The 18,013-nt window shown below is 41.7% G+C and overlaps 1 protein-coding gene across 1 annotated transcript in view; it reads left to right on the plus strand.

Annotated features, from left to right (window-relative positions):
- The first annotated feature begins 249 nt into the window (after positions 1–249).
- The window catches only part of KCTD1 (potassium channel tetramerization domain containing 1), a 145,993-nt gene continuing 128,229 nt past the window's right edge, over positions 250–18,013 (plus strand). The window contains exon 1 of the mRNA XM_073331337.1: positions 250–310. Coding sequence (XP_073187438.1) covers positions 302–310 — 9 coding nt within the window. The 5' untranslated portion in view covers positions 250–301. The remainder of the gene's footprint in view (positions 311–18,013) is intronic.

Genomic DNA, 18,013 nt, shown 5'->3' on the forward strand with positions numbered 1-18,013 from the left:
TTATGCCCGTGTGATCAGTTAATTTAATTTAACTTTTATTGTGGAGATTGATTTAGACTAGAGGTAGAGACATGAGCTAATTGTATCCTGATCCTTGCCTTGAGGGGTTTCAAAGCCCTGGAGCAACTATTCTCTGTATTTTGTTCTGTCTACCTTAGCCAAGCTATTGCATTTCTCTCTGGTGTAGCGAGGAGAGCAGATCGCTGCTGGGAGAGAGAAATATCGGAAGTGGGGAGGAAAAAGGGGGAAAGGACTTGGGGTGAGAAGAGCGAGAGAGCAAGAGGGAGACTTTGCGGCTTCAATGTTTCAGGTAAGATCTGACTGTTTGGGATTGTTATTATTTGCTAAGGAGGGTATGGCTGGGACTCTGGGCGCAACTCGCTTTTACGCATGTGCCAGGCAATGGGAGAGCGCTGCACCCTCCTATAGCCACAGAGAGGGAGAGAGACACGGGGCTGGCAAATCTCCCACCGCTAGTTCGCTGGGCGAGGGGGATGCGAGCTCCGCTGCGAGCGTGCAGGAACGGACTGGGCGGCGGGGGAGGGAGGTGCGGCGGGATTTTCCCTCCGCGTCCCCCCCCCCCTCCGTTCCCGCCCAGCCCTGCCTGCGAGCTCGCCGCGGCTGCTGCAGCCCGGGCTTCCTGCCGCCGTTTGCTCTCCCTTGCGCACTGCCAGCCCGGCTCCTGGGGGGGCGCGTGTGTTGCTGGGGGGGTAAGCGGCTCCCCTGAGCGCGGCCGGGGGGCCAGGCGGGCCCGGGCGGCCTCGCATTGTTCAGCGGCTGGCGGGCGCGGCGCCATTGTGCGGGCGGTGCAGCAGCTCGCGTCCCCGGGCCGCGCGGGCGCGCTCGGGGACCCCCCGCCGCTCCCTGCACACGCGGCCCGGGTCCCCTTGTCCCCCTGGGCGGCGCGGGGCTGCAGGGAGCGGCAGGTAATGGCCGGGGCTGGGCTCGCTCCTTTCCCGCCGGGCCGGGCTCGGCTCCTCGGGGGCCTGCGCTCCCTCGCCGCCACTATGGGGGGCGAGGTGCCCGGGGGGCAGCGGCGCGCGGTGCTTTGCCCGCGGGGAGAAACCTGCTGGTGCCTGGAAAGCGCCGCTCGGCGCTGCCGCGGGGCCAGGCAAGGCTGAGCTCCTCTCGCCGAGCAGCTGATGCCGCTCTGCGGCACGTGCCCCGGGCCCCTGTGCCTGGGCCCCTGCCGAGCACGTAGCCATTGTCCTGCCAAAGCCTCTTCCGACGGCCCCGAGCGGCTGGGGCGGAGGCAACCTGCTGAGTTCCCGCGACTTGCCGTGGGGAGCCGCTGCTGCTGCTGGGAGAGGTTGGGGGCAGCAGCAGCGCCCAGGAACTGTTCGGTCTCCCTGGGGCTTTGGCGCCCTGGCTTGTCTCTGGGGTGCGAAATCCCGGTGCACTCGCAGTGCGCTCAGTCTGCTGGATACTGCAACGTAGCCCCATTCAAATAAATCTTGTGAGTGTGTGGGCTTCCCTCCCCCTTCGCGGTAGAGAGAGGACGGTTTAACATACCCGTTCTTTAAGAAATGTTCCCCTTCTGTTTTCAATCAACTAAGCTGGCAGCTAGATACGAGTTTATTTGCGAATACCCTCTGGGTACCAAGCATGCTTGGATTGTTTTAGCAAATTAAAAACGAGCAAAATGCTTTTACCTTCTCAGCAGTAGACTTTTGAAGAGACCTCATGTTTTTAAGCAAAAGAGGGAGGGGGGGGGGAAATCCAGATATACCCGAAACATCTCTGAATGTGTGAAAAGACAAAATGAGTTTTCTTTAAATAGTCCCCTTTAACTAGTAAACTGCTATTAGATTATATATATTTTAAAACTAAACATTTATCTAGCCCTTTTTATTAAACAAGTTGCAAAGCTATTTCAGCCATTTCTAAGTTAATATTTTATATATGCTATTCTTGATTCATAGTTGAAGGGAAATCTGTTTATATTTTGTTGTGATGTAAGATGGTGCTATTAGTTCACTAGATTGCATGCTGGCTAAAACTATCTTGATCTCCACTCCAACAGCTACTTGAATGTAAGCGATTAACAGTTACTATAGTGATAACACTGCTGGATTTTTGGTAATTGCACAGTGTGATATCAATGAAGGTGACCAAACAGTGTAGAAGTTTTCCAAATGTAGGAAAGTTTGTCATTCATAAAAATGAATCTTCAATTTATACTCATTAGGTTAAACCACATACTTAAGAGGACATTTTTAACTAGTTCACTCTGAGAGACACTTCGTGAAATTTAATACCATATATTCAAAATGACTGCAGTGATTTTGGTGTATTAATTATGTCTGAAGCATAACAGGGAAATGTTCTTGCACACCCTAGAGGTCCCTCTTATACCTGTAAGATTGCTAGTGCGTTTACAGTTCTTTTAAGTCTGTGTTTGAATAACATCAACTGTACCTGCAAATATCAACTTAGTATATTTCTATTACAGTAATGAAGCAGTGACTTCAGTCACACTACTTTTTTGTCATTTGGGTACTTATGACTGAGATAACGTGCGCATTCATCTGTCTAAGCTCTAACAAACTGATTAGATTGGAACTAATTCTAGGCCAGTGGTTCTCAAACTTTTTGTATCGGTGATCCCTTTCACACAGCAAACCTATGAGTGTGACCCCCCCCCCCCCGCTTATAAATTAAAACACATTTTTTTATATTTAACACTATTAAAAATACTGGAGGCGAAGTGCGGTTTGTGGGTGGAGGCTGCTAGCTTGCGAACCCTACCCCCCATGTAATAATCTTGCAGCCCCCTAAGGGGTCATGACCCCAAGTTTGAGAACCCGTGCTAGGTATTGGTTTTAAGAGATTTGAAAAGGGAAAAGTGATTTAATATCTATAAATTAAATATCTTTGTTCTAAGAATGTCGATCCCAAATCCTAAATTTCTTAGAGTTGCTTAATCTTTACTCAGGTAAAACTCTCTCTGAAGTCTACAAATAAATAAGGATCCCAGGTTTTGGTTCATGGTTAATAAGGAAAAAATATTAAAGTGAGTAAAGAGCTGAGTATTAAGTAAGATTAGGTGATGAAAATAATAGCACACTTATTCAAAATACTTTACAAACATTAACTGTTTCTCACAACTTCCATGTAATGTAAGCAAGAATTATCACCATTTTACAGGTGGAGAAACTGAGATACAAATTGGTTCAATGATTTGCCAGAGGCCCCTTAGCATGTAAATGATAGAGTTGGGATTAGTGGGACAGATTGTAATCTCTTGCCAGTTTAAGATGGTGTAACCATTGACTCCAGCAGAGTTACTTTGATTTAAATCAGATTCAGATGTCTACTCAGGGGAGAGAGCACTCTGATTTGACATTCAGTTTTGAACGGGGCCAAATTAGAAGTAAAAGTTTAGTAGTGGTTCTTAGTGGATTTTTGTAAGTACTTTTTAACTGTTCTACTATAAACATTTGAAACTTTAGGACTACTTTTGCTATCCAGACTTTTTATTTTCTGTTCCAGTTTTTTGTATCAGCATGATTCAAAAATTGGGGTGTTTTGTTTGTTTTTAAAATGAACTCATTTCTCAGATCTAGTGTTGCTTTTGTTGTTGGTTTCTCAGAAGTTTCACTGGATGAAATCTTGTGTTTTAGGGTGGAGAAAATGGGGAACAAATTATTTTGCATGATCAAGACTTCCATTCATTAAAAATCTTACTCATATAGAAATGAAAAATTAAGTGACTTTATTGGGTATAAAAATGCCTCTTCTTTTCATTCACAAAGGAAATGCAACATGTAAATGACCCGCATACACATTATCATTGATAGGATTAGGATGAGTTTATGTATGCAGAAAATGTAATGTGAGGGGAAATACCCACTGATCATAACACATCTGGGTGCATGATTTAAAATTAAAATCTTTCACAATTAAAGAATAACATAGCTACCACTCTCAGACAGTACTTCAGATGAGCTAGAATGTACAGGAGTGATGTTTTTGCCCTTTTCTATCCTTACTGCTTTAGAAAATGTCATGATATTGCAAAATACGTGCATTTGGGTTTTGACTAATGTCTTCACTATTAATTTTTTGTCATTATTATGTATTAATAGATACAACATGGCATCAGCAAAATATAATGGAAAGTTTCTAATTTCATGAAGCTAACAATCAGTTAATCTAATAAATTTCCTTAATAATCATACTCAGCACTTACGTAGCATTTTACATCTTCAAAGGATTGATAATTAATCAGTGATTTAACACTTTTGTAAGGTCAGAAAACAGATACAGAAGGCTTTATGCCATGTAAATTAGGAGTAACTTATCTGAAGTCAATGGATACTTATAAAACTGTAAGAGAGAACAGAATCAGGCCCATGGAATGTATGTGGCTTGCCTGAAATCACTCTGAGGGAGAGCTTTGTGGAGCTTGAAAGCTTGTGTCTCTCACCAACAGAAGTTGGTTCAATAAATTTATAAAAGATATTACCTCACCCGTGTGGTATTTCTAATATCCTGGGACTGACAGCTACAACAACACCACGTACAGTGGCAGAGCTAGTTAAGGAGGTCCTAGGTCCCAGTTTCATGCTCAGTCCAGTAAACAACACTGCCTCACTTGCAATGTGTGTTCAACACTGCTGTGCTCCCAGAGGAAAAAAGATGTCAATCAGAAATGGCTATCTGCAAAGATGCCTTATTTTGGATCCCTAGTGTGCAGCTGCAGTACAGCCAAGTTGGATCTCCTTCCAGGAAACAAATTTAAGGGGGGGGGGGGGGAGGGAGAGAGGAGTGTTTTTTTTTCACAAAACATAATTCTTAATTTAATTTAATAAATCTTTTGTTGGTCTGCATTTTATTTTGATATCTTTACAATTGGGTAAAACTAAGCTGTGAGATAATTGCATTGATTTCTATGCTCTTGCACCAAGAATTAATTTGCCTTACTATATTAAAATATATATTTCTGTTGTCCTACTTTTTGTGGAATATAATCTCACTTTTGCAGTTTGGAAGAAAAACAGATAAAATGCACATCTTCATTTTATTTTAATTGTATCTGCTTTGCTGTTTGTGCAATTTATAAGTAACATCCATTGCTCTACTTCTCAGGTAATATATATGTGTGTGTGTATATATATATATAGAGAGAGAGAGAGAGAGAGCTGTAACTGGTTCCTTTTTTAAACTGATACCTTAAAATTAAAAGGCAAGTCTATGAATGTCATAAGCCAGTTTTGCATATATGATGTATGCTAATACAACACTAACAAAAATACTAACATGTTTAGGTTTGGTAATATGAATTTTAATCAGGCTTTTGATTCAAAAATCGATTAACACTCCATATCAGATTGACCCAGATTTGCTTTTGATGCTTGTTCAGTTGCTGTGAGCCAATGCAGAATAAACAGCTCACCTAATATCCTTTTTCTGAATACTGTTCATATGGATACTCCAGTTGACAGCAAAACTTAGGACCTAGAGATAGGTAGCACATGATTGGAAATGCAGCTCTTTTGATATGTGATGCATGTGTAGTCCAAGTGTGTTATGAAGGAGAAAACTCTCTAAATACTGACATTCTTCCATGCCTCTTGGTCTTTCCTCTCCAGTATACTGAACAAACTTGAATGGGAATTAATACACCTTTTGGATAGGGGCTTTTAAAAACTAAATTAAAATTGCAATGCATAATCATCTCCATGTGATGGGGAAGGCGATTCTTGCTTATATCCAGAATTGTGACAATCAAGTGGCTCGCTCAGTCTACGAGTCTCAAACTTGATCTTTTCAACAGTGGTCATTCCCTCTTGATCTTGGTTCTCCATTAAGTTCAGTACCAACCATCAGTTCCAGCATTAGCTTCTTTGGCCCTTAGTCTAAGTTTATTTTCACTTGTGTAAATCAGGAAGTAACTCCAAGTTTATGATTATGAGAGAATGGAACCCTTAAGTGAACATATGAAACTGTTTGAACTAGAGAAGGGACTCACTCCCATGCTGGAGTGAACTTTCAGTGCAGTTGATTTAGATACATTAATTCCAAGTACCTTTCTGATGCAACACATCTGCAAAGCATCTGTCTTAATGATTTGTCACTATTGAAATGATCAACATTTTTCAAATGTAAAATTTGTCATTGTAAAGAGACTTAAAAAAATTAAATTGTGTTCTTTCCCCTTTTTTTTAAACCCACCCTTTAAAAAAATTGCGTCTTGATTTTTTCCCTTTTTTCTTCTTCTCTCCCCTAATTTTCAGTGGACAAATGGGGGAAAAAATGGGGAAAGTAGGGAAAAGGAAAAATTGGGATTAAAAAACACTGGGGAGAAAAAACAACTAATTTGATTTTTAAAAATTGTGTAATATTTTGAATAAATGAAAAATCAGTCCTTTTTGAAATCTGGAATGAAAATGAATTTGAAAACTTTCTTCAAAAATCATTAGCATTTTTGGATCAACTTTAGTCACTATACAGCAAAACATGCCTGTGTGCTAAATTCAAAGCTTGGTGTCTGTATGAAATTCACGATAGGTTCAGATATCTGCCTGAAACCACTTGTTTAATCATATACTGGGCAGTACCCACTGAAACCAAGCAGCCTCTGGTCAGCTGGGCCCGGTTATAAGGCTTTTGCTTATAATGTTTAGCCTAGTGGTTAGAGCTCTTACCCAGACTGGAAGACCACTTGTTCAAATCCCCCCTCTGCCAGATGAGGAAAAAGAATTTGAGCAAGGATCTGCCACTTCTCAGGGCACTACCTAACCAAGGGGCTATACAGTCATTCACTCTTTCTCTGGCCCAATTAATATTTAATTAAAGTGAACAACGTCAATAGGAGAGATTGAGACCTACATCAGAATAGTCCTGTGGTCAGAGCACTCACCTGAGAGGTGGTTAATCCCTGTTCAGATCCCTTTGCAGAGTGTTCTCCCTTATCCCAGGTGAGTACCCTAACCACTAGGCTAAAGGTTATGAGGGAAATCCTGTACCTTCCCCCCACACATACCCGCTATTTTGTGTGGCGCTAGGCAGCCTCTGGGCACACCTACTAGATTGGGCCCTGTATGTGATTTATGTGAAGTAACACCTATCTTCACCGATAGCTTTCAGAAATAGGCATCTCTCTGCAGCCTGGACTTAGGTGCCTAGCTCTGTGAGAGGGATAGAGTTTAGGATTCACCCTCTCCTTGGCATCTCCCATTGGCAAGTGTAGGTGGCTCCCTGCCTAGCATGGCTTTGTGGACCATGTTCTACAGTGCCTTTCTCTCCCCATTCATTGTATAGAGAGCCTAGGTGCCTAATTCAGGCTTTGTGAATCAGTGTTCCTGTGATTTTCTAGATGCCTAAAAGTGAGGCACCGTAACATTGAGTGTCTCAACACCAGCATCTGTTTGTTGATTCAGGCCTTAAGGGTTGAGCCAAAGTCAAAGGTAATCCATTGACCAACTCCCATGGATTTCAGTAGACTTTGGATCAGGACCTCAAGGTATCAGTTGAGCTCGCCAACACTTGTTAGGTTGTCTAGGACAGAGCAACCTATTTAAAATTTGGGAGTTATTACTGACAAAAGTAATCCTATATTCTCAAAGGTATTTGGATATTTAGCTCTTATTAATATCAATGGGAGTTAGGTGCCTAATACTTCTGAAGATCTGGGCCAAACTGTTTAATGTGTCAGTCAGTTTTAAGTGATGTAGAAATGGAGAGACACAGTGAAGTAACACTATACAAGTCCCACAGCTAATTCCTTCCTATCAATAACATTATTTATAAAGTTTCAAAGAATGCCTTCTGTCATGAAATCCAAAAGATGTGGCATTGTGAGCTCCTCTTGGGATGTTTACAGCCTTAAAATATTGTAAAGCTTGTAAAACCTAGGCTACTCAACAAAGAAGTGTTACACAAAATAAATCTACAGGGCCACATGGTGAACCCCTTATACTTGTGAGAAGTTACTCACCTGAGCAGTCTCACTCAATAGAACTGGTCAAAGTTATCCATCAAACCATTCTGTCAATGGAAAACACCTTCTTTAACAAAACAAATTTTAATGAAATTTTCATGTGGATAAATGTAAAGTAATATGCACATTGGAAAAAATAACCCCAACTGTACATACAATGTGATGGGGGATAATTTAGCTACAACTAATCAGGAGAAAGATCTTGGAGTCATCATGGATAGTTCTCTGAAGATGTCTACACAGTGTGCAGCGGCAGTCAAAAAAGCAAACAGGATGTTAGGAATTATTAAAAAAGGGATAGAGAATATCTTACTGCCCTTATATAAATCCATGGTACGCCCACATCTTGAATACTGTGTACAGTTGTGGTCCCCTGATCTCAAAAAAGATATACTGGCATTAGAAAAGGTTCAGAAAAGGGCAACTAAAATGATTAGGGTTTGGAACGGATCCCATTTGAGGAGAGATTAAAGAGGCTACGACTTTTCAGCTTGGAAGAGAGGAGACTAAGGGCGGATATGATAGAGGTATATAAAATCATGAGTGGTGTGGAGAAAGCGAATAAGGAAAAGTTATTTACTTGTTCCCATAATATAAGAACTAGGGGCCACCAAATGAAATTAATGGGTAGCAGGTTTAAAACAAATAAAAGGAAGTTCTTCTTCACTCAGTGCACAGTCAACCTGTGGAACTCCTTGCCCGAGGAGGTTGTGAAGGCTAGGACTATAACAGGGTTTAAAAGAGAACTGGATAAATTCATGGAGGTTAAGTCCATTAATGGCTATTAGCCAGGATGGGTAAGGAATGGTGCCCCTAGCCTCTGTTTGTCAGAGGGTGGAGATGGATGGCAGGAGAGAGACCACTAGATCATTACCTGTTTGGTTCGCTCCCTCTGGGCCACCTGGCATGGGCTTGCTGTCGGTAGACATGATACTGGGCTGGATGGACCTTTGGTCTGACCCAGTAGGGCCATTCTTGTGTTCTTAAAAATGTCCATTTTTGTAATAAAACTTTGGAGTTTTCATCAGACTGAAAACCACAATTTTTCATAACCCAAACCCTGTCATAACCATACAGCTAAAGGTAGCCTAGAATTCCTCCTTACCTATAAGCGGTTAAGAAGCTCAGATAACCTGGTTGGCACCTGACCAAAAGGACCAATGGGGAAAGAAGATACTTTCAAATCTTGGGGGGAAGAAGGCTTTGGTTTTGTGTGTTCTCTTGGGAAGCAGAGAAGCATCAGGTCAGAAAACTCCTTCTATAAACCATCCTAAAAGTCCCTCATATTACAAAAAGAAAAGGAGTACTTGTGGCACCTTAGAGACTAACACATTTATTTGAGCATAAGCTTTCGTGAGCTGCACTTCATTGGATGCATTCAGCTGTAGCTCACGAAAGCTTATGCTCAAATAAATGTGTTCGTCTCTAAGGTGCCACAAGTACTCCTTTTCTTTTTGTGAATACAGACTAACACGGCTGCTACTCTGAAACCTCTCATATTACAAAAATTGTAAGTAAAAGTCAGGCAAGGCGTGTTAGATTATCTTTTGTTCTGCTTGTGAATGTTTCCTTTGCTGGAGGGAGGTTTATTCATGTTTTTTGTAACTTTGAAACTAAGCCTAGAGGAAGTTCTGCTGTGATTTTGAATCTTTTGTTAATCTGTAAAGTTATTTTCCATCCTGATTTTACAGAGGTGATTTTTACCTTTTTTTTTTTTTAAATAAAATCCTTATTTTAAGAACTTGACTAATTTCTCTATTGTCCTTAAAAACCCAGGGGTTTGGGTCTGTGATCGCTTTGTAACCAATTGATTAGGATATTATGCTCAAGCCTCTCCAGGAAAGGGGGTGTAAGGGCTTGGGGAGATATTCTGGGAGAATAGGAACTCCAAGTGGTCCTTTCCCTGGTTCTTTGTTAAATCATTTGGTGGTGGCAGTGTACCATCCAAGGGCAAAGAATTTGTGCCTTGGAGAAGTTTTAACCTAAGTTGGTAGAAATAAGCTTAGGGGGTCTTTCATGCGGGTCCCCACATCTGTACCCTAGAGTTCAGAGTGAGGAGGGAACCCTGACAAACCCAAAATTCTTTGGCTTTAAATTACATTTAGGCAACAACCCAAACAATTTCAAAGAGAATTTGATGAAAACAGGAATGTCTTTGTCTACGTTTTTCACAGTAAAAAAAAAAAATACTGAACAGCACAACCACTGAAATAAAGAGGACTGCTTGGGTGAACATGTGCTCACCAATGGAAAAGGTTTGCAATCTGCCCCATGGATAGGATCTTTATTTTCGTCCTGGCTGTGTCTTCTAGGCTTTTCTCTTTGTCTTCTTTCTTGCAATATAACAAAATTAATGTTGATTACTTGATTATGTTATTTGATGTTTCTCTGGTTTATTTGTCTGTATTGTTTTCATTTCCATCTTACTCTGTAAAAATGAATAAAGATTTAATCAAGAAATATAAACAGAAAGTCCCTTGCACCAGCTTCCCAAACCCTCAGCAGCCGGAACTTCCCTTTTGATCTGCTGATCACCTGGCATGCTCTCTGTGAGAATCAGTTTATTTGTAAAACTAGATTATAAACTCTTTTGAGGAAGGGCCCAAGCCTTCTCATTGTTGTGCACAAAGCAGAGCATACTACTGGCACTCAACAAATAATAATAATAACTGCTGCTGCTCAGGAACAGTATTGCCAGAGGCAGGGAGGGAGGAAAGGGAGGAGTAGCAGACATTGAAAATATTGATAATCCTCAGAGGCCAAGACTTTAAGGGCTTACTAGAGAAGCTCAAAATTAGGGTAAAGCAATATTGTAGAGTCAGAGCTGCTTTATTTCTCCATGTGAATTGCATTAGAGGTATATTTAAATCATCCTACCAGAATAGATTAATGATCCATTTCTAATCTGACATTTTGCCTCTATCAGTGACCAAGCTTGAATGCCTCAGAACATACTTTAACTCGCTATGTGCCCACTATATACCAAGAACTTTCCAAACAGTGAAGACAGATGGTCCCTGTTCTGTGGGCCTCTTGGACTAACAAGTAGACAGATAAGTTACCAGAGGCAAGAGGAAAAGGGAAGGGGAATAATAATAGGCAGATGAAGCCTAATTTATATATGGCAGCTTGATTCACTGTAAGCAGCGTGTCAGAGGGTTTTTAAGAGGGGTTTAAATCTGGATGATGTCAGGAAAGTTGTGTCAAGCATAGGAGGCCACGTGGAAGAAGGCATAGAGGTGAGCATGGGAGAAGCTGAGAAAGGGGTAAACAAAGCTAGAAACATTGGCAGGGCAGAGGAGACAGGGAGCAACCTGAAGCTTGACAAGGGAGCAGGATTGGGATGGGGACAGTTATGTAGAGCCTTCAGGGTTGTTAAAATTTAAATATGCAATGGCAGATATGGAGCCAGCTGAGAGGTTCAAAGATGGAAGTTACCCGATCAAATTGGCAAGCAAGGAACATGAGTTTAGTGGCTCTGTTTTGTGTGGACTGAAAAGAGGTGATGTGTGTGTCTGGGCAGTTCTTTCAGTTCCGTGGAGGTGAGAGAAAACAGCTGAGACCCAAACTTCAAAAGGGACTTAGGTGTTCAAATGCCTAACTTATATGGCATAACTCTTGAAAATTACTAAAAAGAAAAGGAGTTCTTGTGGCACCTTAGAGACTAACCACTTTATAATCACTGGAATCCACAATCCCTGTGTTAGGCACCTAAGCTCACTATATTATGCATAGGGAGAGACAGGTGCCTGAGAATGGCATCCACAAAAGCCAGCACAAGAGGCATGGAGCCACCTAAGACAACTGATGGGAGATACCAATGAGAGGGGCAAGTCATAAGTCCCACTCCTGTCACCAAGATAAGTACTTAAGTCCAGACTGAAGAGAAACACTTCTCTCTGCTTGCAATCCACAACTGGCAATGCTCTCCTTGAGTCAGGTGCCTCAGCCATTCTTGCAAAAGTAGCTTATGTGCATGCCTACCTCCACACACAGCTGGGGCTGGAGAGGGGTGCTCTCTTATAATCTTTAGCTCAGTGGTTTTAATGTACTCATCCAGGATGTGGGAGACCCTGTTTCAGTTTCCCTCTCTGCCCACTGAGGAGAAGGGGTTTGAACAGGGATTCCCATCTCTCAGATAAACATCCCAACCATTGGACAACAGAGTCATTCTCACTCTTTTGCTGGCCAATTAATATTAAATTAGTGAATGCAAAGTTGAACAGCTTCAACAGAAGAGATTGAGAGAGCCCCACATTAGCATATTGTGTAGTCCAGTGTCTAGGGCACTTACCTGAGAAGGGGGAGACCCTTCTCATCATCAGGAAGGGGGGAATATTGAATTAGGACAGTGTTTAATTTGTGCCAGGGCTTGCTAGGGCTGAGCCCCAGCACCTCTAGGCTTGCTGCATCAGTTCTGAATGTAGAAAAATTGTTTGAGCCCCTACACCTCTTTCATTACAAATTAAGCACTGAATTGGGGTTTCCCATATCCCAGATGAGTTCCTGAGCCGCCTCCTCCCACGTTTTATGTGGAGTTAGGTAAATTCTGAGCACACCTGCAGGTGAGATAGGTGGGGCAATCCCTATCTTCACCTGGTTTAAAGATTGAGCTGGGGCTTAGGTTAAAATAGGGGCCTAGATGCCTATCTGAGGCAGCAGCATGCCTGGTCACGGGCAGAAATGTAGATGCCTAGGGAACTTTTACAGGGGAAATGCACCTAATGAATTTAGGTAATTACAGGGTTTGGTGGTAGCTGAGTGGGTGTTCTGTGTATAGCAGTAGTACCTAAATCCCTTTGTGGATCTGGGCCTGAGTTATTTGTTGAACCTGGAGTACTCAGAGCAGGTAAGGCTCATCATCCAATTAGGCATTCATAGATAGGCCTGGATGCCTTTGACCAAGAGCTGGTAGCTATAGGAGAAGACTCTAGGTTTAGAGAGGAATTCTCCGTAACTCAAAGTGGAGTTTGGTATGTGTCTGATTTATCCCTAGGCTAAAATCCTCTATATTCATTTATCTCTTGCTCTTAAATGTGTATAGAACTATATGCTGCCTGTCCCAAAGTTCTAGATGACCAGAGTGGTTTAAGGCACAGCTTCTATTTGAGTTGAAACATAAAGTTATAACCTGCTCACAGAGAAGGATGTTATTCCATTTGAGAAGGATTCTTATGTGAGTTGTGAGAACGGGTTCCAATGTGGTTTTCTATATACTACCATAGTGGCTTTATTTTACAATATAGTGTCATGAGCCAAGATAGTAATGAAGGAAACCTCTTCCTGATCTGAATTGTGATCAGTATGGTCTGAAATATGAGACTAGCTGGGCCATCATCTTGTGGATGATGTCAGGGAGGTTGTACCAAACATAGGGGTCCAAGTTAAAGAAGGTATAGAAGCTATTGTGTGAAAAGCTGAGGGAAAGGGCTGTTTAATCCACTAGCATGGCACTGGACTGGCACTCAGGATACCTGGATTCTATTCATGGTTCTGCTTGTGACCTTGGGCAAGTTACTTTCCCTTTGTGCCCCAGTCTTCCCATCTTCAAAATGTAAAGCACTTGAAGCTCTATGGACAAAAAGTGTTCTGTAAGAGTTAGGTGGTAATTCATTTATTATAACTCTTATTCCAGCTAGTGTAACTACAGATTCATATAAACCTTAAATTATTTTAAAATCTTACTAAGCTATTTGCCTCAATAATATACTACAGATGTAAATGCCACAGTTTATCTATACATAAACTAACCCTCTTACCCACTGAAATGCTGATGCCTTTTTAAATTCGTTCAGGTGCCCTCTACTCCTTCTATTTTTAAAGGTGTCTGGTTTCTCCTTGTTCAGACAATTTATTATTTTATGTACCTCAATTTTGTCCTCTTTTACTCTCTCCTTTCCAAATAAAATAGTTCTAGTCTTAATCTTTCTCTGTTTAGAAACCCCCCCGCCCACACACATGTTTCTAATCACTTTTATTGCCTCTAGCTATCTAATTTAGTAATCTATCACTCCTCCTCTCACTGGATGTTTTAAAGCTAGTTCAAAAGCCATCAGCGGGAAGGAAACTTAAGGATGGTCTTGTGGTTAAAGTGTATCATGAGGAGTCAAAAGTTCTATTCCCAGATCTCCTGCAATGTGATCTTGGGCTTCTTGTTTAACTGTTGTGTACCTCCGTTTCCCCAGCTGCACAAGGGGATGATAACTTTTACATATGGGTGTTGTGAGGCTTAATTAACGTAAAGTGCTGTTTGACTATTGGATGGAAGGGGCTGTAGAAGTGCAGCATATGAAATATAGTAATTTAATTTGTTTTTCCAAGATGTTTAGCTGTTGAGGTGTGTAATTCCTTTTTAACTCTTTAACAGCATATCATAGGAATGTTTTGTATCGGTTACACTAATGCAACATTAGGTTCCAAATAAATTCAGTTGGGTCATTTCCATTTGATGTTCACCATAAACATCAAAGAGACAGGACAAATAGACTCATGATTGTAATGTGTCCTAAGAGAGCCCCCATTTAAGCCCTGTTGGGAGCGAAATACAGAGCAGTCCCTGATCCCCTTTATAGTAGCACAGGGCCCAAACCTGTAAGGTGCTAAGTACCCTCCACTCCCATTCCTGCTTAGTAGGTTTCAGGATGAGGCCATAAGGACTGCTGGCTTGTCCCCAGTTTAAATAGACTAATTAACATCGTGGTAAATTAGGAATACCAAGCTCTTCAAAAGCACTATTAGGGATGACCAAACTAGTTGGATGCTAGGGACAACACAAGGGGTTTACAACCTAATTTTTAATGTGAAACTTGGGGAGACAAAATTTTGGTCGTAATTGAGGTATTTCTCACCTGCTCTATATCTGCCTATTCCTCTCCCTTCCCTTCGTCCTTGGCACCTCTCTTCTCCTGTAGCACTCTCAAGAAAATTCTAAGTAGTACTACTTTCAGATCCTGTCTAGGATCCATCGCACACGCACCCCCGCCCCGATTTGTTTGGTCTTTGTTCCCCTCGCTCTAAGGAGGGGGCCCAACCCTGCAAGATTTTTCACATGAGACTGATGAAGTCAGTAGGGTTACTTCTACGATTAAGGTTATCAGAACTGGCCCTAAGGCTGGTATCTTCTCTGCAACTCTAAAAGAAGAGGGGGTTGGACTGCATTGTTTAGCAGTGGAAGCCGGTGGTGGGGGTGTCTTTTTTGTTTTTGTTCTTCTCCCACCTCCACTGCAGATGAAGCTGCTGGGGGGGTGTAACATTTCCTGTGAAAATCAATGGAATCTATCAGATTCTCAAAGCTTAGACCTGTGCTTCCCTTTGCCTCCACTTGATGGGCAGCTGGCTCTGCCAGTCTCTCACTACTTGCTGTGACCATTATGTAAATCTAACCATGGACTATATTTGCTCTTTCACCCAAGCAGTTATCACACACATTTCCCTAACACTTCAAAATTGTGCCTTCCAAACATTTCCTAACATAAAGTTAAAAGTCATCTATTGCCAAAGTGATTTTTCAGCCCTAGCGGGCATGTGTTTTTTTTCCTTTTTTTGTATAGTTCAGATAGTTTGAAGCTCTTTTACACAGGCTGCCAAGGGTCAGTTGCTGGGTATATTCAGAAATATATATTTTTAAAATTACTCTGTGCCCTAAAATGATCTGTGATGTTCCCCTGTCATGGATTCCCTTTAAAACCGCTCATTTGAGTGTAACGTTTCCTTCCTTATGCAGGCTGTTGGACCACACAGGTTATAGTACAAAAAAGTGGGTTTGTTTCTTCTCTCCCCACCCCACCTCTGATCCCAAGCCTACAGCTGCATCAGAGAGATGGCCCCTCATCCCACACTGACTTCTGGAGGCCACAAGCAGGCGGACCGTGTACCCTTGCAGAGCCCCAGTAAAGTCAGCATGCGTAGTGATCTGGTAGGTTACAGCTCTGGAGCCTCAATCCTTCAGTCTCTCACTTAGTAAAGCTGCCAGTCCTCAGCCTCCAAACTGAAACACCTTGCTCATCATGTTCATATCCTAGTCTTTCTCCTCAGACTTTCCACTTCAGGTCCCTCTGCTCTCATTGGCCTCAGTGGGAACAGGAAAAGATCCTCCCATCCCTCTCAACCCTTTCTCTCAAGATTTTGGCATTTTTCTCTCAATACTTGTTTTCTCTATCCAGGTTTAAATGCTGTGCACCTGGTTTTTAAACTGATTAAAGTGGTTTGTCCTAAAATAGCAGTGAGATGATAAAACAAAACACGTGGTGTTTTTAGGTTTTTAAACCAAGACTTTTCTCTCTTGTTTTCCACTTACTCTCTGGAGCATGTCAGCTTGATAACACATTCAGCTCTTTTCTAGAATCCTGCTAGTGTCCTTGATCTCTGTGAAGCGTGTTTCAGCACCAAAAAACTTGTCATTTTCACCCTAAATGCCCTGCAATGACTTTTGCTTAAGGTTGCATTTACTGTCTGTGTGAAATACAGCTGTGACAAAAACACAACTGAAACTTCAGTCTTATGACTGGGCTAGTATTAAAGGGGGAAAAAAAATAAAAATGCCAACTAGACCAAAAAGTAGGACCCAGTGAAAGCCTTTTGGAGCAGGAAGAGAAGCATGACAACTAACCCCTGCACTGTATTGAAGTAAAAATAAACCAATAAATACCCTGGCTCTGGAGGAAAGAGAAGGGTGTGGCAAGAGGAGGAAACTAGTTTTTAAAAAAAGAAAAATATTAAAATCCTTAGCATCAGAATGGAACTACTTTAAGTATACCATAATTGCGTCACAGAAGGCACGCGTACCCTGAAACCAAAAAGGAAGCAGAAAGGCAAGACCAAACAAACAGAGTGATGAACCAAACAGGTGACCTTCTAGATTTCCATTTCCTGCCTTAGCAAAGGAAAGGAACATAAACTAAGGCAGGAAAAATGTAAAAATGGGAAGGAGGAAATCTAGGAGGAAATTTTCAAGAACAAATAGCCAAATACATCGAATAAGTTTGTTTTGTTTTTAAAAAAATCAAATATTTTCAAGAGAATTGGTGGGTCTGCTAGACTAGCTGAGAGTTAAGGGTGCAATTAAAGATGACAAGGACATGGCAGAGGCTAAATTATTTTTTTTGCTTTGGCCTTCTGCAGGGAGGATGCTGGGAAGATACCCACCCCATACCAGCTCTATTCAGATAATAAAAATGGGGCCCTAAGATTGAGGTGTTGGAAGAGGAAGTAGAGGATCACAATGATAAAGTACCAAGACATCCAGCTCAGATGACATTCACCAAGAATTTTGAAGAAATTTAGGAATGAAGTGGTTGGTAGTGGTTAACAAAATTGTACTGTATCTCATTAAAATCCATTACCTTCCTGCATCAGAGAATGGGAGGATGGCAAATGTCTGTCTCTTACAAAGGTGTTAATCGTTGACCAGAAAAATTGGTTGAAAATAACTATGGAGTTACAAATCCTTTAGATTGACAGCCAAAAATGTTCTCTAGGACTAATTTTTAATACATTTATTAAATATCTGAATGGTGAGGTGACAAATTTGCAAATGAGATACAATTATTTAGTCAAGGCCAGAGAAGACTAGATAACTTCAAAGGAACCTACTAAAGCTCGGTGAAGGAGCACAGTGGAATTCAGTGTTGACAAATGCAATGTAATACAGACAGGTAGAAATACTTTGAACTATTCGTATGTGTTACAGGGTTCTAAAAAACTGTACCAAATTGGGGAAAGACCTGGGCATCATTGTATACAAATCAATTAAAACCTTGCCTCACATTAGGGGTGGGGAGAAGCAAACAAAACGTGAGGGCATATAAAGAATGGGATAGAAAACAGTTCAATTTAGTTCAACTATTCAGTCTCACCTGGGGTGAGATCCTTACATTCACTCCAGCCCCACTGAGCTAGGTTATGGTGCTGGAGTGCCATAAAGGGGGTGGGAGGGTAGGGAGTTGAGCATAAAGAGGCTCTCAAAGCCAAGGTTCCAGCTGGAGGAGGATTTCTTTAGTGCAGGTAGACAACTGTTAGGCTGCCTTCCAAGCACCTCTTGCAAGCTCTGGTGTAGGGACCTGGCTGCAG

Source organism: Lepidochelys kempii, chromosome 2 (assembly GCF_965140265.1).
Source record: "Lepidochelys kempii isolate rLepKem1 chromosome 2, rLepKem1.hap2, whole genome shotgun sequence".
Taxonomy (NCBI): domain Eukaryota; kingdom Metazoa; phylum Chordata; order Testudines; family Cheloniidae; genus Lepidochelys; species Lepidochelys kempii.